This window comes from Centroberyx gerrardi, chromosome 16 (assembly GCF_048128805.1).
Source record: "Centroberyx gerrardi isolate f3 chromosome 16, fCenGer3.hap1.cur.20231027, whole genome shotgun sequence".
NCBI lineage: Eukaryota > Metazoa > Chordata > Actinopteri > Beryciformes > Berycidae > Centroberyx > Centroberyx gerrardi.
Genome location: NC_136012.1, coordinates 24871664 through 24890291, shown reverse-complemented (window position 1 = coordinate 24890291; position 18628 = coordinate 24871664). Strand labels below are relative to the sequence as shown.

General features: G+C 44.2%; 1 protein-coding gene across 1 annotated transcript in view; it reads right to left on the bottom strand.

The window, feature by feature from the left end:
- Positions 1 to 1085: 1085 nt before the first annotated feature.
- The window catches only part of afg2a (AAA ATPase AFG2A), a 116689-nt gene continuing 99146 nt past the window's right edge, over positions 1086 to 18628 (bottom strand). Inside the window, exon 17 of the mRNA XM_078289188.1 lies at positions 1086 to 1984. Coding sequence (XP_078145314.1) covers positions 1805 to 1984 — 180 coding nt within the window. The 3' untranslated portion in view covers positions 1086 to 1804. The remainder of the gene's footprint in view (positions 1985 to 18628) is intronic.

Sequence of the window (18628 nt, the reverse complement as noted above, 5' to 3'; positions counted from 1 at the left end):
GCTTGCACAAATCTCCGATATGGACGCTTTCCCATGATTTAGTGAGTTTAGGGTTTTGGTTTGGTGGGGGGGAGAAAGAGGTTTCAGTCCCGGACGACCTTAAGAAAAAAGCAGCCCTCCAGCCAGGGGAAAGACTCCCCCCCTCCCCCAGCCTCCCTCCTCCTCTCTGTTCCTGACTGTCTGGTTTGATTGGTGTCGCGGATGCGCTACATCCGGATCCATGAGAAAAGGAAGTTCAATACAAAGTCAATTTATCCTATTCAAATGGAAAAATCAATAGATGAATGACCCTCAGTGCCATTTCGGGTCAGCAAATGCCTGAAAAAGAAGCAGAGAAAATCCTAGCAGAGTTAACGGACTGTTAAAGTGACTCGGCGGTGCAATAACGCCTAAGATGTTGTAGGCTGGAGGTAAAATGCAGTTAGTGGAGCTGAAGTCTTGGTGATAAAGCGGATCCTGGTAGACCGACAGATGGCCGCCTGGATCCCTGCTCTTAGTGGTCGGAAGCGCGGACGGAAATCTCACGATTACAGCAATTAGCTGATTTTCCATGGATGGATGTGATGAATATACCAGCCGTGGTTGTTTTTCTCCCCGTGGACATAAACCAGTGCTTCCCAAAGTGGGGTCCGGGAACCTCCAGGGGTCCTTGAAGAGGATCCAGGGGGTCCCCAGAAAGATTAGGAATAGTTTCATTTCACTATTATCCAATTCTCTGGAAGTTAGTGAGATAAAATAGAAGCTTGGCTATTCTGATCAGAGGTTTCACTCTCCCCACCTACAGTATAGTCAGTTATATAATTCTGTACCAAGTCATATTTAATAACAAAAATAGCGAGGTTCATGGGGTGCAGTCTTATCAAATGAGAGGCTGTGGTCTAATAATATGAAACTATTTACAGTCCCAAACAGAAAAGTCAAGATTTTTTACTGAAGAGACATATTTAGTCCAAACATTTAAACTTAGCAGACAAAACAGAAGGGGAAAAATGCTGCATCAGTGTAGAATGGACAGATGCTGTTTGGATGTAGGGAACAGCTGAGCCGAAACAAGCCAATGCATGAGAAGTCTGTAAATAATATACATCAAAATCCAGTCAAAACCAGCAATTTAATTTTTGTAATGAGACAGAGTGCTTTGGGCATTTTTTGTTGCTGGGAACTACTGGTTTTGTCTGGATGTTAATGTGTATTTACAGAGGCTTCCCATGCATTGGCCTATTCTGATTTAAATTAGTATTCACAAGCCAATCCAAAGATTCATAGTCAATTATTTCTTTCTTGTGTTATTCTACGCATTTATGTTAGTTTCTGAATATGAATAAATAATGCCTTTATTACATTATTATGATTCATATTTTATATAAACAAACATGACATTTCAGCTCATATTCCAGAACCACAAAATACAAAATGATTTAGCGGCCTGCTGAGCTATCAAAATAAACCGTCCTTCTGAAACACATGAACACAGCCAATATTTCAACAAGCAGGGAGGGGAAACTTTTTCATCTGCCTGGCACTGTGGCTTGTGGACTAATAAATTCATAACCATTTTTGTTCTTCTATCAGCCATCAAATGCAATATTGAAACAATGGTTGGTTAACCTGTGACAGTGGCTAGTAGACTAGAGAAACGTAACCAACCGCCAAAACCAAACATTACCAGGGTTTGTCTGGTGGCTGGTGTCAGTTCCTCATCATAGGAACCTGGGCAGTTCCAAAAACTGTATTCTTAAAATGATACTATCTTTAGAACGATAAAAAGGTGGAACATTTTCTGAATTTGTCCGTAGCAGAGTGGTCAGAAGAAGCAGAGGCCGCTGCGTTGCTGCTGATAGTTGATATACGACTGGATGAGAGAGTCCGGGACCCGAGGCTTCACAGCGTCCAGCGCTCTTTCAAAGTGTCTGGCCGCGATGCGCTGAGCTTTGATGTCCTCCTGCAGGGCCAGGAGGGCAGCCTCTCTGCATACTGCGGTTATCTGGGACAGGAAACAGACACAGATATTCAGCTGTCAGGCGCAGCGGCCCGTCCACTCACTACCACTCAACCATGTGGGCAGCCACAGTTGGAGGCTGATCGACTTCAACGATGACAGCCGGAGAGACTTTTGAGGGTAGATGCGTTATGGTGATGTAGAAGCACTGGATTAATCTCACTCTGGGAATCGTCTTTATCACAAATAAACACAAACAAGGCAAACACAGACCAAAACAGCACGCATACATCTGCACAACCATCCATGTCTATACTAAGCAGACAGGACAGGCACAAATCTATTATGATCATCCCACAGTTTCATCACACTGGGAACAAATGAACGTTTGAGCCTCTCTGCAGACATTTTGGGAAGCATAAACCTACTAATTAAACAGCTTCTGTGTTGAATCAGTGCAGTGACACTGTGAAGTGGCTGATCTGTGTAGTCCAGGATACTCTCAAGTTTAGACGTAGCTCTCCTATTGTACAGTACATTTAGTGATTCAAGATTACATCCAATAGTTGAACTGGTAACATGTAATGCAATGTAATATATATATTGATCCATGGATTACATTTTGAATCAAACTGCACGATTAACAATGTAGTCAGACAAGCATAGTATCCACAGTCCGAACAAAAGTTTCTGCATAACTTGATCTAACTTTGGTACATCTATTAATTTATTCTGGATGCTATGGCTTTGACACTTGCAAACTCATTCTACATTTTATTTTTACATTTTAGGCTGATTGATGCTCATAACCAGAGGATTTACAGTGAGTGCAGCAGAAGAATAATCTTAGATGACTAATATTACAAGCAACCGACAGGAAGAAGCGCAAAGGTCGGAGCCGTAATACCCTGATAATATTCCTGTGACCCTGGAATAATGCTGTAAGAGAGAAGTGACAGGAACAGGAATAAGATAAATAAGAGCTAAGGAGAGAGAGAGAGAGAGGCAGAAGGGATGTTTCACTTCAAGATAAGAGAATTTTAGAGGAGGGAGATATGGGAGAGGACTGCTGCACTCACTGCAAGTTGTTCTGGATAAGAGCATCGGCTAAATGACTGAAGTGTAAAATGTGAATGTTGATGAATTATTTTCAGCTGCATCAGGTTAAAATAATAAGTGCAACATGGTTTGAGGGAAGTCTTAAAAAACATCCCCGTTTCTCCTGTATTAAAAAAAACAGCAGGACGTTTATGGGTTGGAAGGAGCTGACTGTGTCACAAATAACCAAAGGAAGTCCTGGTAAGCCGCTCTGATTGGAGTTGAGTTATACAAACATTTCTCAGAGGCTGAGCTGCTCTGGAGGCAGAAATAATATTACTGGTTGAGATAAACCTCAGTGGGCGGAGCCAAAGAACCACAGTTTTTTGGAGCTAATTGGAAAACTAAAATGGCAAAGAAGGAACTCTGGTCAAAATCTAAATAAAACATATAAACGGCAATGACTTATTTTTTTCACTCATTCATGACCATGGTATTGATGATGTTGAAGGTCAGCAGCTAGCTAACTAGCTTACCTAGATAGCTATAGGTTAGTATGGCTAGTTTGAACTTGGAAGGTCAGCTAGGCTAACTAGCTAACCTAGATAGCAATATGGCTAGATTGCATTTTTTCAGTTAACAGAGCGCTAGGCTTCATAACATTAGCTTCCTCCTCTCTTACCTCTTGTCTTTTTCACTGGGCTTCAGTCCAATGTTATGTAGCCTGAACAACTGTGGCTCTTTGGCTCCGCCCACTGAGGTTTAACTCAACCAATGAGATTATTTCTGCCTCCAGAGCAGCTCTGCCTCTGAGAAATGTTTGAATAGCTAAACCTACAATCTGCCATGCCTAAAATGTAAACGCAGTAGCTCTCCCGCTGCCTCTTTTCTACAGCGGTGGTGGAATTATGCAACGGGTGACACGGCCGAGCGCTGCAGTCGGCGTGGGTGACCTTTGGGAGAAATTCTGCACACGCCAGGGGAGTGACTCACTTCCGAATCCGTGGTGATGGCTGATGAAGGCCAGGCACCTTTCCCAGCAGTGCCACCCTCCTCCCTTTCTAGAAGCCCTGCTTTGTTCTGAGGCATGCGTCGCTCTCTGTGGACGCGGGGAGGGCGGCTTACACAACCGCCTCCAACTAGCCGTCCATACAGCCACTGATAATGTTTGGCTGGACGCTGATGAGATATGCAGTCCTGTGATGCAGCAGAATACTGAACGTTGAATGTATAGATGTAGAGTGATATCGGTCCACTGATACTGTTCACTGGACTGATGCACAACTGGTCACTGACTGCACTTCCTTTTACAGTTGTACAGCTGTACTGAAAGCCACACTGCTTAAATGCACAAGCTGATACTGAATACTCATGTAGAGTGATATATATTGTCTACTACTGTTCTTTCACTGTCCCTCTTTACTGGATATGAGGTCATGTTGTCCTTGTACCATGTGTCAGCATGTCAGTATCAATATCTCTGTGCAACAGTGTCAAGACGCATTTACTGTACTTGGTGATTAAAGTGATTCTGATGTGATTCTGTGCTCTATAGGCCTGAGCTTAAAGCTGCAATTTACTACTTTTATAAATATATCATCAGTCTGTTTGTGATGCTGTGTGTTTGTCTAAAATTGGCTTTTCAATAATGTTGGGGACATTTTGGGGTGTTACCGTTTGCTGTGGGTGTGGCCAGCAGTGAGATGGACTGACGTGAATCTAGCAGCCACAGTGCAGGGAAGTCAGAGCAACACCAACAGTGGAGGGAAGCAGCAGGAAACGAAAGTACAGTGAAGTATACTGTTAGACAGGAAGGATGCTAGCAGTCTGCTAGGTTTTCTACGTAGAAAGCTAGTGGTAATTGTGGTAAGTGTTGGGGTGTGAACTGTGCTAATGGACGGCGAGGAGGGCTGGCTTTGCTGGTGAAAAGTTACATATTTGAGCTTTGACAATCCTATGATATTATGGCACTGCTCAGGTTCTCAGTGTCAACAATGTAGGAATCTCAACACTGGATATTTATGAAGGCTGATTAGCCCCGGTCTTCTTTCAACCATGTCTGTGAACCACACATGTTCATAGTTACTGTACTGCAAGTGCAAAGTTGACCAAAAGTAAAAAACAAACACTTTTTTCATGATTGAAGTTGATATTTCAAAAGTATGTAGAATACTATTGCCAGTTTCGGGTGGATGAATCGAAGCGTTCTATTCCAAAACCATTTTGGCAGAAAGTCATTACCCATCATTCAATATCTGTATAATATTGTGGACCCGCTCTATACAAGTGTTATCAATTTGGAACCAAGGACTGAAGCCCTTCAAAAATGACCATCATTTGTTTTAATTTTGTTTTAGCAATCATTTTGTCAGAGTAGGTGCCATTTTTCACAAATGGTGGACATCTCATTTTAAAGTGAAAGCCTTCAAAGTTATACTGTAAACGTACAGAAAACAGGCATAGACAAAGTTTTAGGAGAATACCGAAAAGCACAGAAGATTTCAAATAACAGAAGTTCATATCTGATGCCTCCGGACAGACACAGTGCTTAGGCCTAGTTTTAGTGGAGTGAGGAAAACAAAGCTGCGGAGGTTGTCAAGTGTGGAAACAGATGACAGTCATGGCATTTTTCAGGACCAGTGAGTAAAATGAGGGGAGACGGCTGTGTGAACGCGCTCCGGTCAAGCTCGCGAGCACGGCTGCGGACAGGTGCTTTGCAGATGTCAGGATGTGAGGCCTTTTTCCCCCTTCTTCTTCTTCTGTTTCAAGCCAATGAACAACATGATTTAGGCAGAGTAAACACACAGGCCCGGGCTAATTTTCTATGAGGGTTTCCCATCATTCAAGTCATTTAGGCCTGTCAGTAATAATGATGCGAAACAATGAGGCCGTGTACCCGGGCTCCCTGTTTACAAGTGGAGAGAGAGAGGGAGAGAGAGGGAGAGAGAAAGAGAGAGAGAGAGAGAGAGAGATGCCACATGTTGAACAATGTGATTTAGTGTTGTTTCCAAGCAACATCCATAAACAGGAACAGACAAAAACGTTGCAGCACAATCAAACTGTAATTTCTTATTTATGTTGAAACTTTGACATACGGGACACGTTAGCCGGCTTGCGTCTCAATCTCATGATTCAACGATTAATAATTATTTGGCTGTTTACTTCCACAACACCCCTCGGGTTTATTAAAAAAGAGGAAAAAAAAAAAAAAAAAAAAAATGTCCGGAGCTGCTCTGAAGTACACAAGCGGGCGCGCACACAGGCCCCCGCATTCATCCTGGCCCGGGTTTATGAGCCGGTCTGTGAAGGCGATCAACAAGCCAGTGTTTCCCGCTGCGTGTTTGCCCGTACGCGCCTTGAAAAAAAAGCCACAAAGGCAAACAGGGCGAGCGAAAGAGCCAGTTTGTTTGTAAACGTGAAGGCATTCCTAGAGCGGAGCCAACAGTCCACTACTGACCCCCCCCCCCACACCCACCCACCCGCACCACCTCGACACCCCCAAAAAACCCACCCACCACCCCCTGAAGCTGGGCCCCCTGCTCTCCCAAGAGGGAAAAAGAGGAGGAGAAGAAGAAACTGCAAATGCACAGAAATTAAATGTGGGGGGATGTTGGGGGGGGAGTGCTGACTTGTGGCAGCCCGAATAAATTATGGATCTTTTTTTTTTATTTTTTTATTATTTTATTGCGATGCAGACTTTATTTTTCATTCCCTTCATAAATTATGTCAGCGATCACTTAAATATATGGAGGGGGCTAAGCTGATGCATTGCAGCGGCTGCTTGCTGGTGATGTGGGCGAGCCCGGAGTTCCTGGCGGTGGCACGCAGCCAGGCGGAGAGGCAAAAGCAAACGAAAAGAAGAAGAAAAAATAAAAAAATCGTCAAGAGCTTCTCAGTTTGGAGGCCGATTAAAAACTGCTGATTTAAGATGACCGAACAGTCAGGCCCGATGTTGAGTTTTGATGACCGAGCAAAAACGGTAAAAGATAACGATTATACAGCAGACTTTTCCTCCGTGACCGGTTCAGGTTTGAATACTCACTTCTGAAACAAACTTCTAAATAAAAAATATTTATCCAATGGAGGTTTGCTGAGCGTACAGCTTCTCAGCGACACCCTGCTTCTCATTTATCCAGGTACGCACATTCAGCTGCCCAGTACGACCAGTCAGCTGGGGGTCAAATGCTCAAAGGCACCTTACTGGTAGTGCAGGGATTGAACCGGCAACCTTCCAGTTATCACCTCACTTCTCTACCTTCTAGGCCAGTGGTTCACAACGTGGGGTCCGGGCACCACCAGGGGTCCTTGAGGGGGTTCCAGGGGGGCCCCAGCAAATTGATGAATTGTTAAACATCACCATTACCTCATTTGCAAGAAGTTAACGCAATTAGAGAATGTAGAAGAATGACTATTTTGATCATAGATTCACTGTTATCTCTCAACCTACTGCAGATAGTCCTGGAATTCTGGACAAAATCATATCTAACAATAAAAATATTCTCAAATTTGGGTGCAAGATACCAAATCTCATCAAACGGGGGTCCGTGGTCCTAATGTGGACTAAATTAGGGTCCTTGATATGAAAAAGGTTGAGAATCACTGATCTAGGCGACCACTGCCCCTCTTTGATGCCTTCACACATGTTGCTGCCGGCGTGTGCAGACCAGAAGCTGAAGGCTCTGTATTGAGTTTGAAAGCAGACCCCCCCCCCCCCCCCCCCCCTCCCTCCACTCCCCTCCCATCACCACCACCAGCGGAAATGTCCGGAATCCCTGTGTCAGTCATTCCACCTTAATAAGATGTCAGCAGAGCTGCTCAAACCGCAGAGCTTTTTAATGGGTCGCTGGAAAAGTGATAGATACACAATTGGCCTGATGGAGCGCCCACCACATCCTTGTTTCCACACATTCCGCTCACGACGAGTTTCCCCTGGTGGTTCCCAAACCCCTCTGCGATGGATGCTATGTCTCTCACACACACACATACATACACACACACATAAACACACACACACACACACTCAAATGCATGCAAAAACACATGCACACACACAACATAAGGACAGCTCAAACTGAAGAAAAGATCAGGCAGCCGATTTACCATTCCTCATCAGAAATGCTGACCATAAGATGCAAATGGGGTGGGGGGTGGGGGTGGGGGGGGGTGAGGGTGGGGGGGTGTAGGGGGGTAATGATACGTTTTCTGGAGGTTGGCAGTCATGTTTAGCTCTGCTCTCCGCTGGTCATTTCATAGGGGCAGGAAAAGTCATTTGGACCTGCTGTTGATCTGCGAGTGGCCTAGGCTTGCAAAAACAGAGGATCAGACAGGACTAGCCAGAGTAGCGTTGTCACGGTAACCAAAATTTCGATGTTGAATTTTAGAAACGTTCGATACTTTCACCAAATGTGTTCTGCAGGCTGAAATTCCAGCGTCACCATCAGAGGGCGTAAACATGCGGATGGAAATAGTTCAAAGTAGAAGAAGAAGAAGAACAAGGAGGAGGAGGAATGGAATAGACAGAGCGTCAGTCTGGCTCTTGACGGCGGACCGCAGCAGCCGAACAGCTGAAAACATTCAACAGCATCAACCAGTCCACCATGTCTTGAACTGGATCCCAGTCCAACTAAACTGGTTGTCTAAAACACTCCTCAAAACGTATTTTTATCGTTTATAATCACTCTACTCTCTTGTATTTGTATTTTAGTTGTTTATTTTAATGTAAACTTGTTTTATCTGACATTTTACCCGATGAACTTGGTGTGACTATGGTTTTATGTTTTATCTTCACGTTGCTTTTATCACATTTTGTTTTGATCCGTTTGTGTGAAGCACTTCGAAAAGTGCTAAATAAAGCATTATCAACATTATAAACTGGTGCCAGGAGCCAAATATGGAACTTTTTCACATACAGAGCCGAGAAAGACGGACGTCAAACCAACATAAAAAAACTCCTGAGGAAAAGCAGCGACAAAACAGTCACAATTAACAGTAGTAAGTTAGTAAGTAGTAACTTAGCAAAGCATGTCAGTGATATTTATGACATTATTGCAGTTTTATTCAAGCTCTTGATATATTTATTTTTATAATTTGTTCTCATTGCAGAATATGAAGTTATTTAAGTAACTGATACCGATGTTGAAGTGGTTGTTCTCTGACTTTTCTTTTCTTCCTGTCGTAGCAGCATCACATTTTTAGATGTTAAACTTCGTACTGATATCAAAGTCAAACTCCTGGTATATCGTGACAACACCACCAGAGAGCTGGAGCGAGAGTGAGAGAGAGCCTGTTCTGCTGTGAGGAAGGTTTCGGGGCAGTCCAGCCATGTTAACGGGGTTATGACATGAGGACCGGCACGTGCGCGGCTAGTTTTCCCCGGGGCTGCAGGCCTTCGCTCGCCTCCCGTGCTCCCAGCCATTAGGGTGCCACAACATGAAGCCCTGGACACAACAGCAGCCTTTATGCTCTACTGGTCACTACACTGCACTTCCCTCTATAGCTACGACTACACCCTACATCATGCTGCTCGAATGCACACGGCTACAATGCTGGATGTATATATGTAGAGTGACATGTATAGTCTACTATACAGCTGTATACTATACAGCTCTGTTGTCCTTGTAAGATAAAAGATAAGATAAAATGAAACTTGAATGATCCTCAAGAGGAAATTAGGCCGATGTAGCAGCAAAGCAAAGCAGCAGTAATAGGATACAGCAAAGAAAAATAGAATCTAAAAAATAAGATCATAGTAAAATGAGGGTTATATAAACACAACCAACAATTTCAGTGCTAGAACATGTTAAGAAGAAATGTATGAATGAAAGTATGAAGTGGTATGGGTCACAGCATTAAGAAGGGGTGCAAAATAGCTGCAGTAGTAGCAGTCGAACTTACTGAGGCTAAGAAAAATGACTGAAAAATATTTACAATGTGAGAATATACCAAAAGAATGAAATATGTGCAGTATGAAAATATGAAAATAGCAATATACATGAGATATATAACAAATACAGGAGCAAAAACAATATGTGCTTGTATTCACATTAGCAAGGCTACAGAGAGGTACATGTGTACAGAAAGGTCCAGGTGTGTAGATGTGTGTTGTAAAGAAAACTACACACCTTGTACCACGTGTGTCAAACCGTGTGTGTGCTGTGAAACTCTGCTGTGAGATGTCAGAACGTCTCTGCACCAACGTCACCAACACAAATTCCTGGGTAGTTTATTGTATCTGATGAATAAAGTGATTTATATTCATATAACCTCACGCATACTTGCTTCCCACTGCTGTCTTCTGTATGTTCATGTATGCATGCCTGTGTGTGTGTATGTGTGTGTATGTGTGTGTGTGTGTGTGTGTGTTCTATCACATGCATTTTGTCACACTGCTATTCTCTTTGAAGACTTGTGATGGAAAAACAACCAGCTGCCTTTGTCACTTTCAAACAAACCAAAAGAAATGCAAGCACACACACATACAGTGCACACACACACACACACACACACACACACACTCACACACACACATACTGTGCACACGCACTCAAATGAAAGCATGCACACTCAAAGTACGAAAACACAAAGGCGCGCGTTGACACTCCGAACGTTAACAGCGAAATAATTATGCAAATCTATATTTTTCCCCCCGGTATTTCCCCAGAGGAGGTAAGAGGGGCGCGTGCCATGAGACAACCTGTTCAGAGCGACCAAAATAACCCCTCCTCGAGGGGCGGAGGGGGGGGGGAAAGCTCGCGACTGCTGGCAGCGCATACCAACGTTCTCAGGTCAAATCTGTCTGGTGTGCTTTTCGCTTCCTACTTCAACAAAGGCGCTCAGTGAGTGTATCAGACGGCCTTAATGAAGGGCTTGTTAGCCGGGCTACAGGCTGCAGATCCACTAGGCCCGGAGTGTGTGTTTACTATCAATCCAGCCTTGTGTCTACAGCGGGCTACATCCAGTCCCCCCCCCCCCCCATCCCCGCCACCCCCCCACCCCCCTCCCTCACACACAAACGGCCACATTTACAGGAGCGAGCCCCGACCTCAACCCCCCCGATTGACACACACACACACACACACACACACACACAGCACTCCACATTACGCCGGCACACAAGCCCTACGCACATATATTGCAGTGCACCGACATGCACACACACATACACACACACATTTGCTCACACACTCTAAACAGACTGTACTAGTATGGCCACATACGTAATGCAGTGCACAGGTATTCACACACACACACACACACACACACACATAGCACTTGCAGGGACACATACATAAAACGGTATACAAGCACAAAAAACACGCTGCACACACACATAACCGCACACAGGTACATACACATGCACATAAACACTCACACACACGTACACATACATGTATGCAAACATGCACAGTCTTACATGAGGCAATCTTACACACGGCAAACACACACAAGCATGCTTGCTTAACAAACACTCATTTTCCAAATATACGCACGCACACATGCATAGTGCGCAAACCCACACACACATAAAAGTTGGACACCCTTACAACACACACACACACACACACACACACACCTCACACCTCGCACTTCCTTGCCTGGGGGGCCTCCTTATAATCAAGCTGACATCTAGTGCCGGTGATGATATTGGCTCTAAGAGGAGCTCTTAAGCAAACGGCAAAATATTGACTCCCCCCCCGAGTCCCCCCTTTACCCCCCACCCCCCCTTTACCCCCCCCTTTACCCCCCCCTTTACCCCCCATCACCACCACCCCAAGCGCTCACTGGAAAACTAAAAAAAAAAAAAAAAAAAAAAAAGGAGGCCACGCTGCATCCAATTTTGCGAGAGGAAATTAAATAATATATAAATCAAACGACGTCGGGGGTGCAGAGCCCAAAGTCTCAACCAGAAATAAAACGTTTCATCCTCCAAAAAGGCAAAGAGGAAGTGTCTGCAGTGACAGGCCTCCGCCAAGAGAAACAAGGCCTGACCACAGCTCCATGTGAAACCTATTTAAGATTACAAGGCAGAGGGAAGAGAGAGAGAGAGAGGGAGAGAGAGAGAGAGAGAGAGAGAGAGAGAGAGAGAGAGAGAGAGAGAGAGAGAGAGAGAGGGGTTAAGCATGGGGGGGAGGAGGGTCACATGGGGAAAAGGGGGAGAACGGAAACATGGCACATGATCATAAATAGCAAAGAGAGCAGGGTATGTGCGTGTGTGTGTGTGTGTGTGTGTGTGTGTGTGTGTGTGAGAGAGAGAGAGAGTATGCAGCACCTCTCAGCAGAGGAATTCAGATTCCATTGAAAACACTGGGTTGATGATGAAAGCGGGATCGCGTGGCCTTTTCCTCACCATGTGCTACAGCAGAGATAATGGAGGAAGAAGGAAGACTGCACATGACACTCCAGCCTAGAGGAACTCTTGTCCGCTAAAGTAGAAAAAACATCTAAAATGACTACACTACACTATGTGCAAAACAGAAGCACCTGCTAAACAAAAGAGCTTTTTACCAATTTAAAGTCGGGATCTCACGCTGCTATCCGTAGCTTACTAAGACCTTTAAAATCACGCTTTTACGTAAATCAAATAACCCAAAAAGATATTGTCTGAATGTGAGACAATCTCATTAAAATTCTACAACAGTGATTTGATCGAGGGTCACAAAATGCTAACTGGCTAACGGTAATTTCTGGGCTGTTAGCATTTTGTGACCCTCGATCAAATCACTTTTTTACAGCGGTGCAGTCGTCTGACAACAGAAACAGAAAGATATGTCAGTGACAACACCTGTATTGTGTTATACGCTATACCGAAACACAAAATAAGCGATCACAGACAGAGTCGGAGGCGAGAGGCGATGGTGAGAACCGATCTATACTCTCACATCAGCCATGTTTGTGGAAAAGCTCTATAATAACCTCTGACAGTGGAAGACTGAAATGAGATCACTGTTAAGGCGTGTTGTCGTCTTCTTTGGCTCCGCCCGCTGAGATCGAACTCAACCCCCGATGAGATTATTTCTGCCTCCGAGAAATGTTTGCAGAACTAAAACTCCGAAATCTGCGACCGACGGTGTATGAAGGCTGCTGCTGTGTGCAGGGTCTGATGCTGCGACACTAACGGCTCGAGGCCCGGGAGGCCGAGGGAAGGCCTCAAGCCCCGGGGGGGAAAGTGTCCCACGCAGGTACACTGCAAAGGAGGTGGGTGGATAAGGGGAGGTGGGTGGGTCGGTGGGTGGGTGGGGGACTGTCCCGCTCCGCATGACTCGCAAACAAAGTGAATCACGGAACAGGGGAAAGCCGACATGTAGCTTACATCTTTAGTTGTCAGATAGTTGAGGGTATCGTCTCAATCGATGGGTGTCTCAGGCCCTCACCCACCTTGTGTTTTGGAAAGACCCATGTGGGATAGCACCTGCGTCGGGGCTGCAGAGTGTTAAGGGCATGTGTGTGTGTGTGTGGGAAGGGGTTTGTGTGTGTGTGTGTGTGTGTGTGTGCGCAGGGCCTCGCTTTTAAGGGCATATTTGTCCTCGCCCCTTAATCAGACGAATGAAAGCTCCACATTCTCCCTGGACCTGGGAAGGCAGGATGGCATATTTACCAAACACACCCACACTGGAGTGACCCGGAGACTTGGCTCTGTGTGTGTGTGTGTGTGTGTGTGTGAGAGTGTGTGTGATGTGTTTGTGCAGTTAGTGTGCTGCTCTGTATTCGTGTGTGATATATGTGTGTGTGTGTGTGAATGTCAAGGTAGGTAATGTTCCACCTGTGTGATGTGCTCCACTGAAGTTTTATTTTTCCTGTCTGCTCTACCTTTCATAAGCAAAACATGCAAACACGCAATGAGTGTTCACGCACATTCGACATGCATGCACATACACACACACACATCGAAATGCACAACATCCAAAGCAAATCACCAACTGTTACAATTCAAGTTAAACCCAATCCAAATCCAGAATCAAACCTGGAGGCGGGAGGAAATCCCCACACCGCCCCTTGTTGAGTTTCATCATTACAGCAAACAATGGAATAAATATCTATCTTTAAAAGTCATTTAATCCACTACTGGGTCTTATTTTTCTTTACAAAGCGTGGAAATAAAACCTGAGATAATTACACTTGTTTCCAATGCAAATCAACTTATCTGAAAAATGTCAAGAGTCAAGTGACATTTCCTTCATCATAATCTCCCACTGAATCTTTTTTTTCAAGACAGTGTCAGTGCACATTTTCCCTTAAACAAGTGAAACTGCATTGAAAATAAGTGAAACTGTCTCACCCCAATTCAGCAGAGTTTTTAACTTTGAACAAAACACGTGGTAATTTTAAGGCTCAATACAGGATTAAAGTTGTTGGGACGGCAGTGAAGTTGCAGAGGGAAGCGGCGGTGAGAGACAAAAGGTGGCGTGTGAATCCTGGTCGTTTTTGAGGTGTGGAAAAAAGCAGCTTCTCTTCCTGTTTAGCTGTGTTGTTTAACAAAGAAGGCTGTTAACTATAGACCTCCAGTCCTGGTGGTGTGTGTGTGTGTGTGTGTGTGTGTGTGTGTAGGGGGGGAGGGGGGTCTGGCACACCTCCATCCAACTCAGAGACCCTAAGGCCGGGGCAGGGAGAGGCCTGTCCTGGAAATTAGTTTCTTTACAGGTTCTTTGCTGTTGGAAGGATGTGTGTGTGTGTATGTGTGTGTGTGTGTGTGTATGTGTGTGTGGTTCTGTTTCCATCCAACTGTCAATAAGCAAACTGTTGAAATGCTGCAAAGATTTACATGTGAATTAGGTGTGTTTCCATCAGCTGGGTTCACTGCAAAAAACGTCCATCTTAACAAGTCATTTAGTCGCATATTCAGCCTGCAAATCTTATTTTTGTTAAACCAAGAGAAAAATTCTGCCAATGAGGTGAGATAACTCCACTTGTTTCCAATGCATATTCACTTTCATTTTCTAGAAATGAGTGTCAGTATCTTGAAAAAGGCAGATCACTGCACTACTATCAAGAAAATGACACTTGAGTCTACAAAATTCTTGAAACAAGTTGATTTGCATTGGAATCTAACCCTATTGGCAGATTTTTTTTCACTTATTTTAAGAAAATTACAATTTTATGACTGAATGAATGAATTGGCTGAATGACTTGTTAAGATGGAGATCTTTTGCAGTGCTGAAGTGAATAAACAGGCTTCCTGAGCATCAGAAGTGACCCAGAAAAATGGAAAGTCTTTCAGGAATTAGTATTGCGCAAGTTGTTATTGTTCTTCACTGTCATGCTAATGCTGGCCATATTTCATACTTTCATCAGAAGACGAAAACAAAGAGATGCACTTGGTGATGTTTTAATGAAGCAATACAACCATGGCAGCGTCTGCAGCGTCTCTGGGAGGTCGTGGTGGATGTTTCAGATATTTCACACTTCAGAGCGTCAAAAGCTTTTGAACTGTTGTGCAATGAGACTGAACCATTCTTCGGGCCGCTCATACCAAACCTATGTCATTATTTATTGGACAAATGCACTTCAGTCGCTATTTACTACATAATTTATTTTATTAACAAAAAAAATCCCCCGTCAAGCGAGCATAAAAAACTTTATTGTGCGAGTTTGAGTTAGGGAATTTTTATCGAATTTTGCCATTTCCATTCAGCCTTTCTAATTCGATACATAATAATTCCCATAAAAATACTTTTATGGGATTGAAACTCGGCTAACGTGTGTCTTTGTCTCTATGCATCTGTGTGTGTGTGTGTGTATGTGTGTGTGTGTGTGTTTTCCGCCAGCTCTTTTTTCTTGGGCTGAGACTGTACAGGAGGCCAAAAGCTGCTGTCGTTTTCTTTTTTTTTTTGGATAATTTATTGGTGGCTCTCATGTCGTTGTACTAGTGCACTTCCTTTCTCCTCTCCCTCCACCATTTGGCATCCACCTCTCTCTCTCCATCCTTCCTTCTCTCTCTCTCTCTGTCTTTTCCCACCTTTTCACCCCCCCCCTCCCCCTTTCTTGTTCCATTTCTCTTTTCTGTCTTTTTGCTCTTGCTACCCGCATTTTGCCTCCTCGCCCTGCCAAAGGAAACACTACGACGGGTACACTCGAGTGGCTCATATTTCCCAGGAAAAATTCAATTTGTGCTCGCCGTGTACTTGGACATAAACCACAGCGTAGGCTTTTTATATATAAAAACGTAAAATGAGGGCAGACTGGAGCCATTTCCCTCCCCAGCGATCGCTGGCCTTTCGCTCCCACGACAGCCCGCCTGCTGGAGTGGAGAGAGAGAAATGTTTTGTTTTAACCTTTATTTAACCTGGGGCGTTAATTAAGAACGGCTTCTTATTTACAATGACAGCGGGACAAGAGGCAAAAGGCTTCCTGGAGAGGGAGGCAGCCGAGGTGTTTCACAGCTTCACAGAGGTGTGAACGGCTCTTCCTCCCAGGCTTTGTTGACTTGTTTTCCATGTCGACTATGTTTGTCTGAGTGGCAGCATGACCGCATCTGTGGTCAGCCACACAGAAAATAAAAAAACACACACATACAAGAGAAGAGGTTAAACCATATTTTGGAAAATCGCTGCCAAGACAGGCCGACATGTTGATTTGACGAGACTTTACCGATCATTCTTTCTAAACGTCTTTGAGACCCCTGGGTCGATGGCATATATCAGTGTCTTGCCTCATACATTGTTTAATGTCACTGTTATTCAAACAGCAAGGTTTGTTGATGCATTTTTTTGCGCCCGGTGTCCTTGGTGATAAAAATCTTTGCAACAACAAATACCAGGTCATAAATCAGAGAGACGGCGCGCGGAGCCAGAGGAGGAACAGCCACAACCACAACAGGTGTTAAGAGGAAACCATTTGTCTTCCTGTGAGGGTGGTTTTGCTGTGTGTGTGCGTGTGTGTGTGTCTGTCTGTGGTGTGTTAGTGTGTGTGTGTGTGTGTATGTCATTATACACAGCCTTAATGGTGACCCAACTCTGTTTTTATATCCTTTAATTGTTGCAAACAAGCTCCCACAAATCCAGCGTGTGTCTGTGTCTGTACAAAACCTAATCATCATCCCAAAACTATTCTTGTGTCCTTTAAACTGTTGCAAACAAGCATCTGATAACCCAAAGCTTCATCAAGTAACACGTTAACATGTTTACTCGGTTCGCAGGGAACAGCGGAGGCGCTTAGTAATCGAGGAAAGGGGAATGCTGAGCGTCACGGGCGGAATACCGACGTCAAGACACACTGTTGATCTGCGTGATTTGTACGTCCTGCGTTGGAACAGACTTGCTGCTGCCAGTGTGAAAAAAAAAAAACAAGAGTTAAGAAAACAATTGCACCAGTGGTTTTGAATGGCCGCCAGCCAAGCGTCTCAGACACCTGGGCCCGGACCAAACGGCTCTCTCCGCTGTCGGAGGGGAAGAGACCCGCCGCCATTGGAAGTCGCGGGCGGTCAAACTGCGACCGAACACAAAGATGTTCCGATACGGCCGCGGCTCGCACGCCCGACGCCGCAGCTTGAGCTTTTATTAAGAGGACTGGAAAAAATAAACCCAGGGAGACGGATGTTACGACATTATGGGATTTCTAGGGAGGAGGATCAGCTGTACTCGCATCACGTCAGATGTCGTCACCCCGACATGTTCAGCATCTCCACAACAACCTCCAGTTTTGTCCTTCAAGTGGTAATCTGTGAAATCCTGCTCTTTTTTTTAGCAACATCTTTGGTGAAAAGCGGTCACTGCTGCGGTGTTTCTGCACTGCACTTCCCAGAGATCACCTGTCAATCAAACAATGTGGGCGGAGCTTTTCTTTGTCTGCTCAGCCATAGTGGCTATCGCTGCTCATGCTAACTCAGTTCTTCTTGTGTTCATTCCAAACAAACCGACACATCACTTCTTGTACACCAGACACCGGGTGTTCAGAACAGCAAATGGTCAAGATTTCATAATCTGGGTATAATTCAATCATCAGCGAAAGAGAGTAGCAAAACTGATATTTATTTACGGGAAAATGGTTAATGGAAAATGGTTATTTTTTAAGCCTTACACATTTTCTCATTTTTTCTCTTTTATGTTTTTTATTACTGCCTTTATTACACTTCTATCTTCTCTCACTGTGCAAACTAAATGAACAAAACTAAGCTGAACTTTTGGGAATGCAACTATATCCATAGAGGGAATAATCCCAGAGGTTTGGGAATACTGAAAGGTCTTTTGCAGGGTTTCTACTCATATGGCTTTCCCAAAAAATGGACTTTAGATTTAGATTTTAGTCAGCATTCAGTATATAGTGTCATCCAGACAATATCCCTACAAAGCCAAAGACTATTCTTCATAACAACAAATATCCCATAAAGACATTCATGACAGTACAGTACAATATGAAATGTGTAGCCAGATGAGCAATAGTTTTTCCCATTCTTTCCTATAGTTTTTGTCCAACTTCCAAAACTTTGAGACCTGAAAATGATTAAATTCATTTTCCATATTTTTCCAGACCTGCGTAGGAACCCTGATTTCAGGATGAAATCCCTCTTGTGACACTCAATGCAAACCTCCCACAGGCTTCGAGGAAAAACAAGGTTATGCCCTAATAAAAAAAAACAAAAAAACAGAAATGAAGGGCTGCATCAACACCTGATAGATCATCAGCTTTTCAACAAGGCTAAAAGCAAGGCCTGGATTT